We start from the raw sequence: 18,922 nt of genomic DNA, 5'->3' as shown, positions 1-18,922 counted from the left end.
TTATATGTAAAATCATGAGACATTTTACTTACATTACTTAATTTTGGTTTGTTTTGCATGTGGTGACTGGGGTAACAGCCTGCAGAGTATGTGACCCAGCTGTTTAGGCTTTCTCTCTCAACTTGTATCATTTTAATCCTCAAAATAACCACGTGAGAAAGGTTTTATTTCTCATCATATACACAATATTTACAATTTATTATTGGAATCAAGGGTCAGATAAAGACTTTTCTCGAGATCAAGGAATCAAGAGTCATTAATTGTACAAAAGAATAAAAGGCCTTTATGAAACATGAATTCTGAAATATTATATATTAATCTACAACTACTAAAACCATACATTAAGCCCATTAAGTGCTTCTTTCGTACTTCCAAGAGTGTTGCAATACTGCTATTCAAAGTACAGTTTGCAGACTAGACTAGCTTTGACTAATATGCAAAAAGGAAAAGAAAGCAAAATAGACATTTACAAAACTCAAAGAGCAATTTGACTGAATCGAGACTAGTTCAATCATCTACACGCCTTAGGAAATCAATTCCTCTTTTTGTACATTTTTGGGGCAGCACCATGAATGCTGGAGTACCAAGCAGTTCTACAGATCAAATGAAGGCCTCCCACATGCAAAGTATGTGCTCAGCCCACCGAGCTATCTCTCAACCACCTAGGACTCAAGTTAGCCCTTGGAGACCATGGCCATATGATAACTTGGCTAATTATTTAAAACTCATCCTTTAATAATTTCAACCAAGTTGTCAGAAAAGTTGTGTTTTTCCCTCTGATTAAGATCTAATCAGCAGTAAGTTTATACAAATGTTTAAAAAAAAATCTTACAGAAAAGACAAGTATTGAAAAACAAATCCCATTTTAACTGTTAAAAATTACCTCTCGAAGTGCTTCTGCATAAGAACTCATGTCCGTTAGGATGACCAGTACATGTTTCTCACATTGATAAGCCAGAAATTCGGCTGTGGTTAGAGCCAATCGGGGAGTGATAATTCGCTCGATACTGAAATAGAATATTAAGGCCTATGTCATTCACAAAAGGGCTAAAACCAATGTATTACCAGGAATAAAAGTTATCCTATTCAGGTTTTCAATGAACTGATTGTCATTATTATGATTACCATTATGTCATTATTAGGATTAACTTAAAACACTAATAAAAGGTTAAGTCATTATTACAGAAGTTCTTAAGCAGTGATTTATTTACACAATAAGAATTACTAGTGTTACGGTAGCAACTGGCAAGCTCCCCGTGGTGTATTCGATATGCCAAAAACAGAAACAAGTCTCACAATGGAGACGTTACTGGTGCCCGCTTGAGCAAATCAATGAACAATGGGAGGACAGTGCTACCAAGACAAATTGATATATAAATGTCCTATAATGTCTCAGAATTACATAATTGTAAAGAGGGAGAGAGGAGAAAGACACACGAAATAGGAGATAGATTTCTCAGTTAAGAGGAAAAGATCATTTATGGAACATGGACTGCATACTAGTCTGTCTGTATTATCTCATTTAATCCACACACCAACCACACTCTGTGTGACAAGCACCATTTATCTCATTCTATTAGAGAGAAAACTGAGCTTCAGAGACTGATTTATCCAAAGCCTAATGATTAATGAGAAGCAGAACTGCAACAAATTTCTTTTTTAAGTAAAAGGTTTTATTTGGAATTATGAAAAGGAATAAAAAGAATTATGAAAAGGAAGAGAGAGCAAAGGAGGGAACACAGAGGAAGAAAAAGACGAGGGGAGAGAAGGGGCAAAGCAAGAAAGAGAGAGGGAAGGAGGTTGAGGAGGGAAAGAACAAGAGAGAGACAGAGAACGAGGAACAGACAGGCCCATAAATAAAGGGTGAGACATGTATGCACCCGCAGCTGGGCTGCAGTCAACTCCAGGATGAACGTGACCGCACCCAGAGCTGAAACTCGAGCAGCTAACTCATTTGCGCTATCTTGCTCCTAGACCTATGGCTGCTTTCACTAACACAGTTCACACCCAGAGTCTTAGGTAACACTGTGGACCAAAAGCCCCAGTGAAAAGAAAGGTGTAGTAACATTTACTTACGTTGGATCATTGGCCAGGTTCAAAAAGAGGCAAACATTGTCCATTGAACCATTTTCTTCAAAGTCAGATTTGAAGAACCGGGCAGTTTCCATGTTTACCTAAATAGCAATGACTTCATCAGTGCTGGGAGAAGAAAAATTCTCAGTATTTATTTCTGATGAAGGCCAAGCTATACTTCTATATTGTTCCTCTCTAAAGTTCTATATGACTCTTATTTTTATTTATCTCTTTATTTTAAACAAAAGCCAACAGAATAAATAGCCTGCTCTGGGCATGAAGAATTATTCTTTCTTTTTTTGTTTTTGGGCCACACACAGCTGTGCTCAGGGCTTACTCCTGGTGGGCTCGGTCTGCTGGAGATCAAACCTGGGTTGGCCGCATATGAGGCAAGTGCCCTCCCTGCTGTAAACTGCTCCAGCCCTTACTCTTTATTCTCAGTTCACGCTACACTGTAATTGTACAGTGTAATTGCCTTAAGTGTCAAAGTGCAACTTCTCTACTTCAGAGGAAGAAATACAACAGTTCATGTTTACTTTTCAAGACTATTTTAATAACATCAAACAATTTTCATGTCACTCAGAAACCAAAAAACGATACTTACACCCATAGCAGCAAACACAATCGCAAAATTCTCCTCACTGTAGTCCACTACATCTTTGGATTTCTTTACCAAACCAGCCTGGCGACAGATCTGAGCTGCAATCTGAAGAGAAATATAAAAGGCCCAAGTTAAAATCTAAAATAACATTTCAACAAAGTAATTTTTTGAAATTGTAACTATCAATGAGATTGGGATGTTTTGAAGGACTATGCTCAACAAAACTATTTTGTACCTTTTCTATGAGTCTCAAGAATAAGCAAGACTATAGATATTATGCATGAATATGAAGTCGATGTTACTGCAGAGAATACTAGGTATTAATTTTATAAATCCTTTAATAGGGTCTCCCAATTACCAATGAAGCACTTAGAAACTACTTCTGGTTAAATTTCACACAAATACTATGTTCTTACCTCATTGTGTGGCAAGCCAGCAGCAGAGAAGATGGGAATCTTCTGTCCCCGAGCAATGCTGTTCATGCCATCAATGGCCGAGATGCCTGTCTGAATCATCTCCTCGGGGTAGATTCGACACTGAGGATTGATTGGCTGGCCTAACGCATTTCCAAAGAAGGAAATTTTAACATTTGCACCTAAGTACTAGACTTATATAAAGCATCCTTTCTATTCTTTAACAGCTTCAGGAAGTTTTTCCATTCCTTTTGTAGACTCACAAACATAGATGGTAGAAAAGTACATGTTCGTAGAGTAACATGAAGGTCAGTGAGAAATCCTAATTTCAAAGCTATGATTTTACTAATTATATTTAAGATACACCCAACTGATGCTTCATAGCAATATCCTAGAGGGGGTGACACCACTCCCGAGGGCAGGGAGGGACGCCAAACTGAAAGGTGGGAGAATGTAGTAGTGCAGCTCTGGGGCATTTTGTTCACTTAGAGAACAGACTTCCAGGGAGAATCTAAGTAATTTTTTTCTGAAAAGGGGATTGTAAGATAAATAATTCTGAGAACCTCTGTCTTATAGTATCTTAAGATAATCTAGACACAATTTTAATGTTATGTGAAAATAGTAAATTAAACAGTAATAAAAAAAATTTAGAACTTTTTTTTTTAGTTTTTGGGTCACACTTGGCCCTGCTCAGAGATTATTTCGACTCTGGCTCAGGCTTCACTCCGGGCAGCGCTGGATCAAGCCAGGGGAAGTTGCATGCAAGGCCAGCGCTTAACCCCTGTATGATCTCTCCGGCACCTGATTAAAATAATAACACAGACTGTGTCTGTTTCCAACTTAAACCATCAAAAAAGATAGAGAGAAGCTGGGAATTTCCAAGGGCAGGAGTTCATGCTCTGCAGGTAGCAGTACTGCCCTGAGCAACCCCATGAGCACCAAGCTGGCAGGAGCCCCTGAGCATCCCCTGATGTGCTGCAAAAATAGCCATGAAACAAGGTCATTTTCTCCAAAGCAAAGAATTCTACTCATTGCCCTTACCCATGATGTCAAGAAAGTCTTCGGCCAGTACAACAGGACCCCTGTCAATGGGTTTTCCTGATCCATTGAATACCCGACCTACGGAACAGTAGACAAGACAGGAAAAAGCGGATAATGACTTTATGAAAATATGTTAGAAACAAAACAGATTGTTGCTTGGAATAAGTACAACAGCCATTTACCAAGCATATCTTCAGACACTGGTGTTCGAAGAATATCCCCAGTAAATTCACAGGATGTTTTCTTCGCATCTATACCTGAAGTCCCTTCAAATACCTATCAAAAAAGTGAAAGAAATTCAGTTCATAAGCATTTTCTTTATTTCTATTACAGGTCTTCTATATAATGTGGGTGGAGAAACTCTGTACAGAGCACACGCCTTGCATACAGAAGACTGGGCTGGATCCCTGGTTCCATAGGATTACTCAGTGCCACCAGGAGTAACATGGGTAAGTGTACTCCCAAAAGAAACAAAACAAAATAAAAACAAGATTGACATAATCAATAGCATATGGGATTTGGAAGAGATTCTGGGATAGATGCTGACTTGCAAGCATGGAAACCCTAAATGTTGAGTGCCAGCCTGCTCACTTGCACAGAGATAATTTTTCTAGGATCCCAAGGGAGAAAGGGCTGGTAAAATGATACCAGTGGTATTAAAAGAGCCCAGGAGACGGGGCCAGAGAGACAGTAAAATGGGTAGGCACATACATTGCACGTGCCTGACCCAGGTTGCATTGAGAGAACCCCATATGGTCCCTGAAGTCCTGCCATGAATTATCCCTGAACACTGCCAGGTGTGGTCGGGAGCGGGGGTGGGGGGTGGAGGGGAGTACCCAGAAGGGCAGGAGAAAATAGTACAGAGGTTCTTGCCTTGCATCCACCAACCCTGGTTTGATACACAGAACAGCATATGGTTCCCCAGCAACAAAGGAGTGATCCCAGAGGACCACTAGGGATGGTTCCAAAACCAAAACCAACCAAACAACAAAGAAAGTGCCCAGGACAAGTGTGAAGTCATGAGCTTAATCCCATGCACCAAGGGGATCCCCAGGGGCTCCAGGTAAGGTGTAGGGGGTTGGGAAACAAAGACAATTTCAGGAACAGATTCAGATCTAGTTTTGGTTTCATCCTGCTATCCATTAATTCTACTTGTCGACTATTTCCTTACTGTGTGACTTGTTGCTTCATTTTTGTCTTTTTTTTTTTTTAAGCCTTATACCAGGGTCCAGGGAGACAACAGCTTCTAAGACCAAAGAGCAATTTCATGACACCGAGTTTCAGACCCATTGCTTTAGGCCCCTGGTTCCCAGAGCTGTGAGACACGCTGTGCTCAGAGCAGGAAATCACCAGGCCACCAGCAAACTGAGCACATGCCTCTTGACACCCTCACTCACCCACTCAAAGTACAAACCCAATACCGCAAAATGTCTGGACTACGCTGACACTGCTAAGAGCAAAGGCAAAATAATCTCAGTCAATAAGTGAAGTCTCAAGATATATTTATTCAGTGATCACCATAAAAAAAAAAACCAAGCAAACAATATTCTTTATGATTCTGAGCTTAAGAGAAAGTTTGACTGGCTAGGTTTTGAAAGTAATGCTTACCTGAACAACTGCTTTGGAACCACTCACTTCGAGAACTTGCCCACTTCTCTTCGTGCCATCTGGTAATGTCAAGTGTACAATCTCAGCATACCTGGGAAACTAAGTAGAAAAAAAAACTATCAATAGCCAACATTTTAAAAGTTCCCCCAATACTTTATATGCTCTAGTTTTATTACAGGACCTATGCTTGTGCAATACCCTGGCCTCACTAAAACACGGGAATTTTTATACTTTTAACACATTTTTTCTGCCTTGTGTATATGTTTGAAAGTTTTAAGATTACCAACAAAACTTACAAATAACTATGTTTCCAATAATCAGAAGTGAAAGTTGCTTGTGTACACAAAATCTGTGTGCTTTGGCAGGAAGGGATATTATAGTAATAAAAGGTTTCTCCTTCAATCTTAACCAGATACATATTCTTAGCCAGATATATGTTCTTTTGATCCATAGTAATGTTTTGGATTATTAGTGTTATTTTGTTTGTTGGGGGGGGGGGGGAGTTCATACCTGGTGTACTTGGGGACCATGTAAAGGCAGGGATCAGGCCTGGAGCTCCCGTATATAGTGTGTGCTCCAGTTCTTTGAGACATTTCCCCAGCCCCCATTCTGATGTTTGAAAAATATATTATGTATTTGGGCTGGAGCAATAGCACAGTGGGTAGGGCGTTTGCCTTGCTCACAGTCAACATGGCCAACCCGAGTTTGATTCTTCCGCCCCCCTCAGAGAGCCCGGAAAGCTTCTGAGTGTATTTCGTCCACCTGGCAAAGCCTGGCAAGCTCCCCGTGGCGTATTCGATATGCCAAACATGGTAACGGCAAAGTCTCACGATGGAGATGTTACTGGGCCCACTCAAGAAAATCGATGAACAACGGGAGGACAGTGACAGTGACAATGTACTTTAATATTTGGCAACACGAAATATATTTTTATCATATGCTTTAAAAGAACTTATGATACTTTAAAAAAAAATCTTGACCATAATTGTTTTGAATCTGCCATGTAATTATTTACCTTACTTATCAACATAATTCAACAGAAAGATGTACCAACAATTTTTTGTGATACAAAAAAAAAATCTGCCGGGGCTGGAGCAATAGCACAGCGGGTAGGGCGTTTGCCTTGCACGCAGCCGACCCGGGTTCAATTCCCAGCATCCCATATGGTCCCCTGAGCATGGCCAGGAGTAACTCCTGAGTGCAGAGCCAGGAGTAACTCCTGTGCATCACCGGGTATAACCCAAAACGCAAAAAATAAAAAAAATCTGCCAGATAAATATGATGCATCAAAGACTTTAAGACATGTGACTAAATGGGCACTTCAGAACTAACATTGGCACAGTGGTAGGGTGTTTGCCTTGTAAGTGGCTAACCAAGGTTCCATTCCCTAGGACCCCATAAGGTCCCTGAGCCTTGCAAGGAATGAAACATGAGTACAATTAGACCTAAACCTCAAGCAAAAAAAAAAAAGTTTAAAGGACAGTTAGGATGGAGAGATAGTTTAACAAGCTAAGTGCATGCTCGCAGGAGACCCAGTTTCAACCCCTGGCACCTGATCCCTAAGCACCTACAGGTGTGGCCCCCAAAACCCAAAAATAAAAACAAAATAAAAAAAATACTCCCCAACCCCAAAACAAACTTCTTCCTCACATACAGAAAAAAGAGCAATTGTTGTGGTTAAAATAAAACCCAATAATATTCTTTTATTTCCCTAGTCATAGTTGGTGGTGCTGGGTAGACATCTACTTCCAGAGGTACACAGTGGGCAACGTGATACTAGGGACTGAATTCAGGGCCATCACATTAAGCACGCATACTACAGACTTTTGCTCTATTTTGCTGATTTTTGTAGACAATTCTGTTCCAGGCTGTACCAAATTTGTACTACTACAATAAACATTTGCAAATAGGGTCCTCATGAAACTGTGCCCGAGTTTCCTAAGGCATTCAATATCCAGTGGTGGGATAGCTGGGCCTATCTGCTTTCAAATTACAAAGTAACTCTCTTTATACAATCTCATAGAAAAAGCATCTCAGACAAAGTGCGATTAAAATCTTGCTACAAAAGTATCTTCATTATACCTTTGCCTCGGACAACCAGTAGAGACATTTGGACTACACCTGGTGTAACTCAGGGCTTACTCTGGGCTCTATTCTCAAGGATCGCTCCTGGCCATGCTTGGGAACCATTTGAGGTGCCAGGGGTTGAACTAGGGTCCACCGCATGCAAGGCAAGAGCCTTAGACTCTGTGCTTCTCCAGCTCATCTTCGCTATCATGATATTAAACTACATTTTCTTAAAAAGAAAAAAACAAACCCCATCTTTTCATTTTGCTTTTTCCTGATTCTAATACTGAGCTAGGTTTCATGACAACTGGCAATTCATTCTTAATTGACTGACTGGCTAATAAACTTTCCTAATTTTTCAAGTCGACTTGTTATAAAACCCTTTGTAGGAATTTCACATTTGAAATTTATCTCTTCTTACAAATATCTGTTCATTCTTTCTTTAAAGGTAGCTTATCTTGTAGGAATTTTGAAATTTTTTATGTGATAAAATAACATCTTTACCTTTATGATCTGTGCCTTTTGTGTCCCATTTAGGGAAACCTTTCAATGGTCCCATTCAATGTTAAGTCATAAAAAAATTTTCTATATTTTTTTATTTGTAGATCCTCACATTCAGCTCTCTAATCCATTAAAATGTTTTGGCAACTACTTTTCTCATTTTAATTTTTTTAACAGAAAAACTAAAAGTCCTGATAAAATGTGTTAAGTAGCAGAAACTTTCCCTCAACTGAAAGTGTCTCAGGGTTTTGTTCCACCAATATTTTGTTCCACCAATATTTTGCTTATGTGTGCACCAAATCTTTAGCTGGTTAGTTTTTCCTTTAGAACCATACCTGGTAGTGCTGGGGTCAAGAAACTACTTCTGGCTCACTGACTGGCTGTCACTCCTGGCAAGGCTGTGTGTGTGTGGGGGGGGGGGGGGGGCGGGGGGTGGAGTACTGGACTTAGTGCAAGGGACTGAAACTGAGTCTCATGCATGCAAAGCATGGGCTCAGTCCATTGAGCCTCTCCAGACAAGATCTTTATATTCAATCATTGCAACTGATTTTGCATTCTAATATCTCAAAACAATCTTTTCATTCATCAACCACTCATTTTCAATCTTCATTTACATCTTTCAACAAAGATGCATAATATTCTGTAAGAAGTTACTAATTATTCTAGCATACAGAACACTCTACAACTTAGTTTGACACCATTGTTTCCGATAGTTTGTCTATTGAGTGACTTGGATTTTCTGCTTAATCATATCCCAGAAAAGGGTAATAGCAGTGCTCTTTCCTTCTTCCTTTCATGGGTTATATTCTAGTATGAAAAGTCTCTTCCCTCCAGGATGTTTTTCTCTGCAGGTTGTACAGTTTAAAAAAAATCTAAAAAGCTTGTCCATTCTTTGTTTCCAGAGGCTTTTGTCTTCTTTTGTTTTTCTCTTTTTTGTTTTTGGGTCACACTTGGTGATGGTCTGGAGTTATTCCTAGCTCTCCACTCAAAAATCCCAGAGGTCGAACTCACGCAAGGTAAGCTCCCTATCAAGAGGCTCTGGCCCCATTCAAGAGGCACTTTTCTTTCTTTCTCTTTTTTTTTTTTTTTTTTTTTTAAGAAAATGAATACACTTGGGGCTGGAGAAACAGTATGGGGGTTAAGGCCTTGTAGATGACCCACTGTCCCTGCAAAGCATACGGATGCCTGAGTACATCCTAGAAGAACCTCTGAGCAGAGTCAGAGCAGCCCCTAAGCAATTTAAAAAATGAGTAATTGTTTCTGATGCTTCCGTATTTATTGATATTATAAGCCTTTTCTAGTTTATTCCAGTGGTCTTCAGCTGTTTGTCCACACATGCAGAAAGACTGAAACTACTGGTCTACTGCCCTGGTTACTAGTTTAATCCATAAAAGGGCAATCCATCAATTATATTGATCTATTTTCTATCATCTTTTGTATTACTGGAATAAGCTTTTTAAAATATTTTTTCTTAATATCTAATCACTAGTCTATTTTAAATAAAACTGTAAGTCTCACAAACTTGAAATATGTGCCATGGGAAAGAGCTGTACTTTCCTTTGCTGGTGGTATCCTTTGGTTCAAGAATCCAACATGTGCTCATTTCAAAAAAATGAGTTGGGTCAGTCTTTAACATCTGTTCTGATACATTTCTATAAGAATATGTGGTCTTTGATCCTATTCTCTATGTTAAAAACAAAAGGAAAATAAACTAAAATAACAAATCTGGTGGCATTTTTAGACAAAATACACAAAATGTATTCACCAGCATTTTCCTCAGCTAAAGCTATATTTTATAAATAACTTTTTAGCTCTTAAAATGATTAATTTAAGCACAACAGGTAGGATGTTTGCCTTGTACGCGGCCGACCCGGGTTTGATTCCTCCGCCCCTCTCGGAGAGCCCAGCAAGCTACTGATGGTATCCCGCCCGCACAGTAGAGCCTGGCAAGCTCCCCGTGGCGTATTCAATATGCCAAAAACAGTAACAACAAGTCTCATAATGGAGATACTATGATGCCTGCTCGAGCAAATTGATGAACAATGGGAGGACAGTGCTACAGTGCTACCATCACAGTACCCTGTACTGATCCTTCACAGCACTTACTAATTACATGTTTAATTTTCCACTACAGGATGCTACAGCAGATGGTCCATGGGAGAGTTCAGGCCACTGTTCACTACCGTTATTTCCTGGACTGAGCTCATCACTTCACATGATAGAAATGAGTATTGTTGAATTGTTTTCAGTAACATATTTGCTAATATAAAGGTAAAGGTAATATATAAAGTTTCTATATTTTAAAAACAGACAAAACAGTAAAGATAATATAAAAGTTTCATATTTTAAAAACAGACAAAAAATATTACCTAGTACAGAAAAAAGAAGAAATAAAGGAGAAGGAGGGGCCAGAGAGACAGCTTTGGGCTAGAAAGCAGGAACCTGGGCTTGCTCTCGAAACCATGTGGTTCCCAAACCACCATCAAGAAAGAGCAGCATTGGGGCTGGAGCAATAGCACGGTGGGTAGGGCGTTTGCCTTGCACACAGTCCACCGGGTTCGATTCCCAGCATCCCATATGGTTCCCTGAGCACAGCTAGGAGTGATTCCTGAGTGCAAAGCCAGGAGTAACCCCTGAGCATCACCGGGTATAACCCAAAAAGCAAAAAAAAAAAAAAAAAAAAAAGAAAGAAAGAAAAAGAAAGAGCAGCACTGTGGTGGGAAAAAAAAGAGGTAAGGAATTGAGTTGGATAGGAGACTAATGTGAAATAGTGGTCAGGAGGTAAGCTTGCTTTGCTTTATCCTGAGATTAATTTAAATAATTACTTTGGTTCACAAAACTATCTTAGTGCTTAAGCTAAAGAGGCAAGGCACTTTGGCCCTTCATCCCCTGTTTGTTTTGGGAGCAATGTTAGGGAGTTCATGGGAGCTACTTTTGGTTCTATGCTTAAGGGAGCATGCAGTGCTAAGGATAGAACCTGGACTCTTGTATGTAAAGTGTACTTTCAACCCCTGAATTGTCTCCATGGCCTCACACTGCCTTTAAAAAAAAAAAAAAAGTTCTCCAATTATCTTCTGCTTTCTGAGGGGTCACATGCTAAGCATATCTGCGTCAGTACTTCTTTCTAGCCACAAACTAGCAATTGTGTGTCCTTCCTTCTAATCCACCTCAACAACAAAGTAAAATTACTGTTCTAGAGAGCTTATTATGTATTATTTTCTCAGGAGATTCTGATCATACAGTGGGCAAAAGGTTTAGCAAAGGGTACTCAGTTACAGACTTTATTTTTATCTTATTATTAAGATAACACTAATAATGTTGCTAATTTTTATATACACGTGACTTAGAAACCCTAAAAATCCTTACAGCACAGTAAGTTGTTCGGATAATCTGTTATCTTTTTAGGGGCTATCACTGAAAAATCTTGAACGTTAGTGGGGAAGATACATCATCCCATATGGTTCACTGAGCATACCGGGAATGATTTCTGACTAGTGCAAAGCCAGGAGTAACCCTTGAGCACTGGCTGGTGTGGCCCAAAAACCAAAACCAAATAATTATATGTATTTAGGAATATACAATGGAAATGGTTTTTAAAAAATCAAAACAGAAGACCAGGGAGAAGGGCTTGAATGCATGTGCTGTGTATCAGAACACCAGATTCCATACCCGGTACCACATGGTCCCCCCCCCCCCCCCCCCAAGTACTATCAGTAGTAGCAGCCTCAGAGCAAATGTGCTGGAAGCAGATCCTAAGCACTGTTGGGTGTGACCCCAAAACTAAATTTTAAAAAATCAAATACAGGGCTGGAAGAGATTGCCTGAAGACATGGAGTGATACCTGCGTGCAAGAAGCAATGTGTTCTATCTGATACCATATAGAACCCTAGCCGGCTGGACATAATGTTAGCACATCTGCCCTGAGTCTCTCAGGTCTGGACCATCAGGTGGGCTCTCACCCACACCAGGAGTGGCACCTGGGACCAAACACCAGAGAACTCTCCAAAGGTCACTATTAAAAAAGAAAAAAATCAAAGCAAAGAATTTTAAGTACACCTAACTGGGTTAACAATGTCACATCTCTAATTTCATATATTTGGTCAAACCATAGAAGTGATTATTACCTTAACATGATCTAAGATCACTAGCGGACCATTGACTCCAGAAACTGTCTTGTACGCTGGAAGGAAACAGAAAAATTTGCTTTAGTCACATAGGAAAACAACCTACTTTACCTTTTTGACATGAACAGAAAAATCTCTATCACATCAATTATATCACATCAAAAATCTCTATCACATCAATTATACTGACTTACATCGTTTTATTGAATTTATGTCTGCAAATTAAAATATTATACACAATCCACCCTCATCGGATGAAACACGTTGGTTCCTTTTATGAGTAAGCCACACTGTTTTAAGAACCCAGAAAATAGAAATAAAGAGAGAGAGAACTAACTCTCAATTCAATTTACAGGAAAAGGGAGGTCTCTAATAAAGGACTCTAATAGGTATGCAGAAGATTATGAGCACAGAAAATACCTAGCAGAAGTCCTTAACTCAAAAAAAAAAAAGGGAGCTTTCCCTTTTAAAAGTGGAGCTTTTCAAAAGAGATGAGGAAGAGAATCACAGATCTAACAAATCTAAACAGAAGTAAGAAACATACACAAAAACTGGAGAAAGCACAGTGTGCTGAGGTAAAAGTTTTTTTAAAAAGTCAAATGTTAGTCAATTTAGGCACATGTTTTCCAGTATAAATTATGGCCCAGGAATACTTTCAGTATGTAAGATAGTATTACGCAAACCCCTCATTTTAGAAAGTAGGTAGTTTCCTTCAGTCCTATCACTCCTACAAAGTATCAAATGTAATGGTAACAAAAGGCATTGCATGCTGAAGACTTGGGTTTGATCCCTTATGCTGCTGACCCTCCTAAGTAAACAGCATGCTGGGAGGAACTGTCTAATCCCCAATCCCCAATATAAATAATCCCCCAGCACCAAGTCAGAAACAGCCCAGGAACACTGATGGGTGCCCCCTCCCCCAGAGACAACTAGGCATAAACAGAACACTCAGAGGCCAGGAATTCTTGCAAAGTCAGAATACACTAACTGTCTTTTTTTGGGTTTTGTCTGGACCACACCTGCTTTGTTTTTGTCTGAGTGGCAACTAGCTCAGAGCTGGGGAATCATGTGGTGCTACCAGGAATTCCTCCCTAACAAAAAAACCCCACCAATGGGATATGCCCCTAGGTGAAATAGTTTAGGTCTTAGAAAGCAAAGGGTTTGCAAATGTGCATTCAGGAAATAGAATAGATAACAAATATATGCCAGGCAAACAGAAAGGGGGTACAAAAAAGCAAGGAGGTACCAAAAAAATTGTTTTTTTAAAAATCTCAACAGAAACACAAAATGGATGACAGCTAAGTCCCAGCTTTTAAGGATGGTAATGGAAAAGAACAATCCATTCCCTTAGAGTTAAGGATCCCAGCTGGGCACAGTCTCCCATAGGGGTCTGGTATTACCCTGAATATCTCAGAGTGTGTTCCCCAATACCACAGCAACAACAAAAAGACTCCAGTTTTCACAATTTCTGCTCTTTATGGAAATACCCTCAGAGCTTAAAAATAATCTACTATCAGAAGAAATCCTGCCTGGGGCTAGAGAGATAGTATAGTGGGTTAGGATGCTTGTCTAAGGGTTTAAGTCCCACCAGAAGTGATCCAATTCCTGGAAGGGGTTGGTAGATCACAGGGTACCAGGGAAAGAACCTGGGCCTACCCACCATACTATCATTCTGGCCAACCTGATGATTTTTTGAAACTGCTATGTGGAACTGCAAAGAAAAACATCTTAGAATCAGTCTTAAACACAGAGAAGTTTTCAAAATTCTTACCTAAGTCAATGGGATGGTAAAAAGCGGTGGGTAGTTGGGGGGGGGGGGGGGGGGAGGAGGGGAGAGTGGGTATAACTTTTGAGACTTAGAGTCAACTTTTAATTTTCATTTTTCAGGCCATATCTGGCAGTGCTTGGATGATGATATGGGGTGCGGGGGACTGAATATAGGCAGGCACATGCAAGGCAAGTGCCTTACCTCTGTCTTATTTCTCTAGTCCAAGGCAGCTCTGTTTTAAATAAAATGTAACATCAATATACTTTAGATCCTGAAAATAACTTTTAGTTTCACCTAAGATTTGTTAATGTGAATCTCACAATTTCTGTGACCCTGTCACCTCTCTTAAAATCTCATGGTTAAAACCAAGTTTATTCAAAATTTGTGAATTCTTTTCAAAATTATGAATTTCTGCCAGTCACGAGCATAAGCTTGATGAGAAAAAGAAACACTAGTCACTGCTTTTCCAGGAAACAACAAGCCAAGTTGACTACAGAAGACAAGATTCTACTTCCTCAAAAGCAGTCTCTAAATACTCAACACTGGATATAGACTTTTGAAAGTCAGAAAAAAAACATTTGATAATGACCATCTGTACACATTTTATATTTTTACACATTTTATATTTTTTTATTTCTCAGGGATCCACATTTTAACACTGTAACAAATTGATAATATTAGCAGTATTTCAAATTTAGAAAAGAATTTGACCAAGGATATCGAACTTATATACTCTATGTGCCTGATTATTCAAAACAATTTTCCATGTCTGTAACTTAGCTGCTTAATGTACTGTACAATGTCTTCATAGTTTTTAACTGATGCCGAGAGTTTCATCAGAGAGGAGAGAAAATCTTTTAGTTTTCCCTGACTAGGTAAGAAGCATGAAAACACAAGACCACTTCAGATACAAACCAGAGGTTAAGGCACATGTTTAGTTTAAATTAATCGGACACATACAAACTAAAAGTTATAAGTGGAACTAAACAAAAAAATACAGTAAACTACATTTTAAAAGTACCTCACTTTGTTTTTTGGCATCACTCCTGAGGTGGTAGGTTGAGGGAACAGTGAAGCAAACACCTTAACCCTGGGCCATCTCTCCAGTCCTAGTTCCTCACTTTCACAGAGCATATACAGGAAATACTAAGCTGTACAATCTCTTCAACCTCACTTTATTTCAACACTACTTACAAAACCTTCCTTTTGACCATTAACCAAAAGCAGAGAAAACAGTTTAAACTTGTGGAAGATGTTAAGATTTTCTTTAAGAAAGTCAAAACTCATTCACAAGTTACATCTGTATTTCTATTTCAATTCCTAAAATATGATCATTCTTCCCTGAAAATGTCCTTATAAACAAAAAATTTCAGTAGAAAGGAACTTGAGTCTTCAGGATGTTTCAGAACTTCTGATAAAACAGCATCTTTGCATTTAATCAAAAGTCCAAGACATTTACAAGCAAAAAGTCACTTCTTCAATTCTGAATTCAAGTGGCAATAAGTAAGAAATGACATTAAAAAATCAAAATTTGAACGGGAAAAAAATCGACAGAAGTTTTAAGAAACATTTTGCCAGCTGACACCTTACTCCTGGAGGATATAAGATTGTTCAATACTGCTAACACCACTTAATGATTGTGAAACCTTCAAAAAGAAAACTCAACAGCAATTGCACAATAAGAGATCTAGTCCTCAGTCTCCACCTCACAGGAAAAACAGAAACCCAGAGCAATCACTCAATGGTTCAACAATAGTCCAGGCCCACACACTTCCCCAAGCAATGGGCATTCAGGTTCTAGAAAACAGGAGACCAAAGATTGCTTTGTATCACCTGCTATCTGCTTGTATTCTGTAAGAAACTTAAGGCTAGCTGACCTATTCACAAGAACAATGGGAGTTACCTAATTCAAAATATCAAAGTTGATGGGAAAGTTAGTGCTAATAAATAACTTAAAACTGTGTATGGCATTTCCCATTTCTTGTTAACAGCTCTACCACCCCTGAAAGTTGTTTTACAACAGGATTCAATTTTGCAGTGGCGCTACCAGTATCACCTCATTCTTGTGTTCAAAAAGAGCAGAGTAGCTATAATAGATCACTTAAAAGATGATTATCAGTCTTTAATTAAGTTAATATTATTCAGCAATAATTATTTACTGGCTTCAAGAATATGGCAAGAAAAAGAGAAATTCAGAGTTCCTGTTAGCCTAGTAAGTACTTAGGCTTTTGAGAGCACAGTCTCAGAAAGGGAACTCAATCACCAAGTAACCCGACTCTTGCGCCCATCCATGTCCAGATGGGTCAGACAGATCACTCAATAGCCAGCCCACATGCTCTGCATGCAGGGGGCCCAAGTTCAATCCCTGGCACTGCATGCACCTTGAGAAGTTCATAAAGTGACCTCAGAACCTCTGAGCACTGCCAGTGCAGACTCTCCCGCGCCCACCCCAAGAAAATAATCTTAAACTAAACCATTACCAGCAAGGTGGTTATACGCAAAGTCGTACCATTAAAAAGCCACACATGGTGCTAGACACGGATAATACAAAAAAAAAGATTCATGACATCCAAAATTGTGTTTCATGCACACACAACACAGTCTTAAGTATTATGTTGCAAGTTTCACCAGCAAGAATCTGCAGTTCTTCAGTCACTGCTAAAGCGCTCTTTGAGCTGTAAGAAATCAGCCTCAGGCCTGAGAGATAGTACAACAGGAAAGGCCGCCTTGCATGCCATTCTGGACCCAGCTGGGCCTGACCCCAAAACAAAAAAGAAATCATGTTAATCTCCCTTCATCATGGAGAAGTTCTAAAACAATGCTATTATTTCAACTGATATTCCTTAAATTGACAGAGAATACCTAAGGACAGGGAAACAGACCAGGACAATCTTTCCTGAGCTCCACTGCATCTAGCTTTCCTACCCAAAGCAAAGCCAAACAAATCAAATTTATAAAGCGAAATTTGTACTCTTGCTAGGCTTGAGTGACCATCCAAGTCGGTATCTGTCCATTTCCTGAACGATTTCCGTGTGCGTACCCATCCCCACCCCGCCCGAGACCATCCGTGTGTGAAAAAGCGCATCACGCCAACCCATAGAATCATGTGTTTTCCCTAGTCCTCAGGCTGCAGTGCTGTCTCATGACTCAGTGGCAGAGCAAGAAGAGAATGGTCAGGCAGGCAGCACCCAGACGCAACCCTTGCTTTTGAAATACTTCCTAAGCACTGGGCCACCGACGAACAGGCAATTAATTAACCAGAGAAAGCGCTAGGTCACCTCCTAGAGAGACATGGGGGGTGCTTTCCCGGGTTTAAAAGGGTATTTTCAGGGTTTACCAATGCCGGGGGGCGGGGGGGGGGGGGAAGAGGCTGTAAAGAAGAAGTCAGATGCTTTACAAATTGCATCGTTCCTTCTTGTTCTTAAAAAAAAAAAAAAAAAAACCATTCCTTCCCGGTCTGGCCAGTTCGTTCACTGAAACAAGGCAGTGGTGGCGAGACTTCGACCTGGCCGCTCACAATGCATTGATTCTCCAACAGATGCGATTGGAGCGCCCACTGCTTGGAAAGCGGACAAATCAACCCAGCTAAGGTAAACTGATCGGTACACGCAGAGGCAATGGTAAAAAAAAGGGAGAAAGAAAAAAAAAAAAGGAAAAAGGGGCCGGTGAGAATGAAAAATCGCCAAGAAATGTTCGCTCCTGCGCTGCCCATTTCGGAGACCTGGGGCCAGCCAGGCAGGACTCGCAGCCCCCCCAGCCCCCACCCCCTCCAGCACCTCCCTCGGGCTGCTGGCTGTCAACCCAGGCGGCTCGGACGAGCCTCCCTCCGGCCCGGCCCCGGGGCTGCTGCAGACCTGCCCTCCGCCCCGCCGCGCCGCGCTCGGACCACGTCAGCGAGCCGACGGCACCAGGCGACCCGGGCGGGCGACACAACCTCGGAGCAGCCCCGGGGGCCCCGCGGGGCGGGCGGGGAGGGGACAGGGCGTCCCCTCTGACCCTGAGATGATAGCAGGGGAGCGAGGGCAGGAGGGAAGGGAGGCGGCAGGAAGGGGGAGCGAGTGTTAAGCAAGCCCGAGCCCGGGTTACGGCGGAGAGAGGGTGGAGCGACAGCCAAGGAGCCCGGGCTGCCGCCCTCGGCCCACCACGTCTGCAGCACCACGTCCTCTCAGAGAGGAAAGGGAAGGAGAAAGAGGGAGAGAGACGCGGGTCGGGGCAGCGGGCGGGCGCCCTCAGCCCTGCAGTCTTCCCGCTGGCTCAGCAGGTGAGCAGGGGCGGGCAGCCGGGGCGCCCTCGCCGCCGTGTCCCGATCGGTACTCACTGAGACGAGGCTGGGAGAGGTAGTTGCGGCTCACGGCCAGCGCCTGCTCCCGAGCGCCCACGGCCGGCCCGCCGGTGGGCACCGGCAGCTCGGGCGCGGCCCCGTTCACGATCCCTCGCATCGCTCGCACCGCCATCTTGTCTCCGTCCCGACTGGCCCCGCAGCGCCGCCGCGCAGGCGCGGATATAAGCAGCGCGGCCGGCGCGCCGCCCGGCCCCGCCCCCGAGCGCCGCAGAGCCCCGCCCCGCGCCGCCCGGCCCCGCCCCCGAGCGCCGCAGAACCCCGCCCCAGCCCGCTCACTGCGGCCGCGCGCCGCCCGGTCCCGCCCCCGGAGCGCCGCAGAGCCCCGCCCCGCGCCGCCCGGCCCCGCCCACGAGCGCCGCAGAGCCCCGCCCCGTCTCGCTCCAC

General features: G+C 41.8%; 1 protein-coding gene across 1 annotated transcript in view; it reads right to left on the bottom strand.

Moving 5' to 3' along the window:
• The window catches only part of ATP6V1B2 (ATPase H+ transporting V1 subunit B2), a 29,168-nt gene extending 10,476 nt beyond the window's left edge, over window positions 1-18,692 (bottom strand). Inside the window, exons 1-9 of the mRNA XM_056118938.1 lie at window positions 18,515-18,692; window positions 12,429-12,484; window positions 5,737-5,835; window positions 4,311-4,404; window positions 4,129-4,206; window positions 3,091-3,230; window positions 2,678-2,779; window positions 2,077-2,174; window positions 884-1,007 (exon numbers count right to left, since the gene is read on the bottom strand). Coding sequence (XP_055974913.1) covers window positions 884-1,007; window positions 2,077-2,174; window positions 2,678-2,779; window positions 3,091-3,230; window positions 4,129-4,206; window positions 4,311-4,404; window positions 5,737-5,835; window positions 12,429-12,484; window positions 18,515-18,650 — 927 coding nt within the window. The 5' untranslated portion in view covers window positions 18,651-18,692. The remainder of the gene's footprint in view (window positions 1-883; window positions 1,008-2,076; window positions 2,175-2,677; window positions 2,780-3,090; window positions 3,231-4,128; window positions 4,207-4,310; window positions 4,405-5,736; window positions 5,836-12,428; window positions 12,485-18,514) is intronic.
• Between the last annotated feature and the right edge of the window lie 230 nt (window positions 18,693-18,922).

Source organism: Sorex fumeus, unplaced genomic scaffold (genome assembly GCF_029834395.1).
Source record: "Sorex fumeus unplaced genomic scaffold, SorFum_2.1 ptg000039l, whole genome shotgun sequence".
Taxonomy (NCBI): Eukaryota; Metazoa; Chordata; class Mammalia; order Eulipotyphla; family Soricidae; genus Sorex; species Sorex fumeus.
The sequence above is the reverse complement of the archived record's forward strand: the minus strand, read 5'-3'. Positions and strand labels throughout refer to the sequence as shown.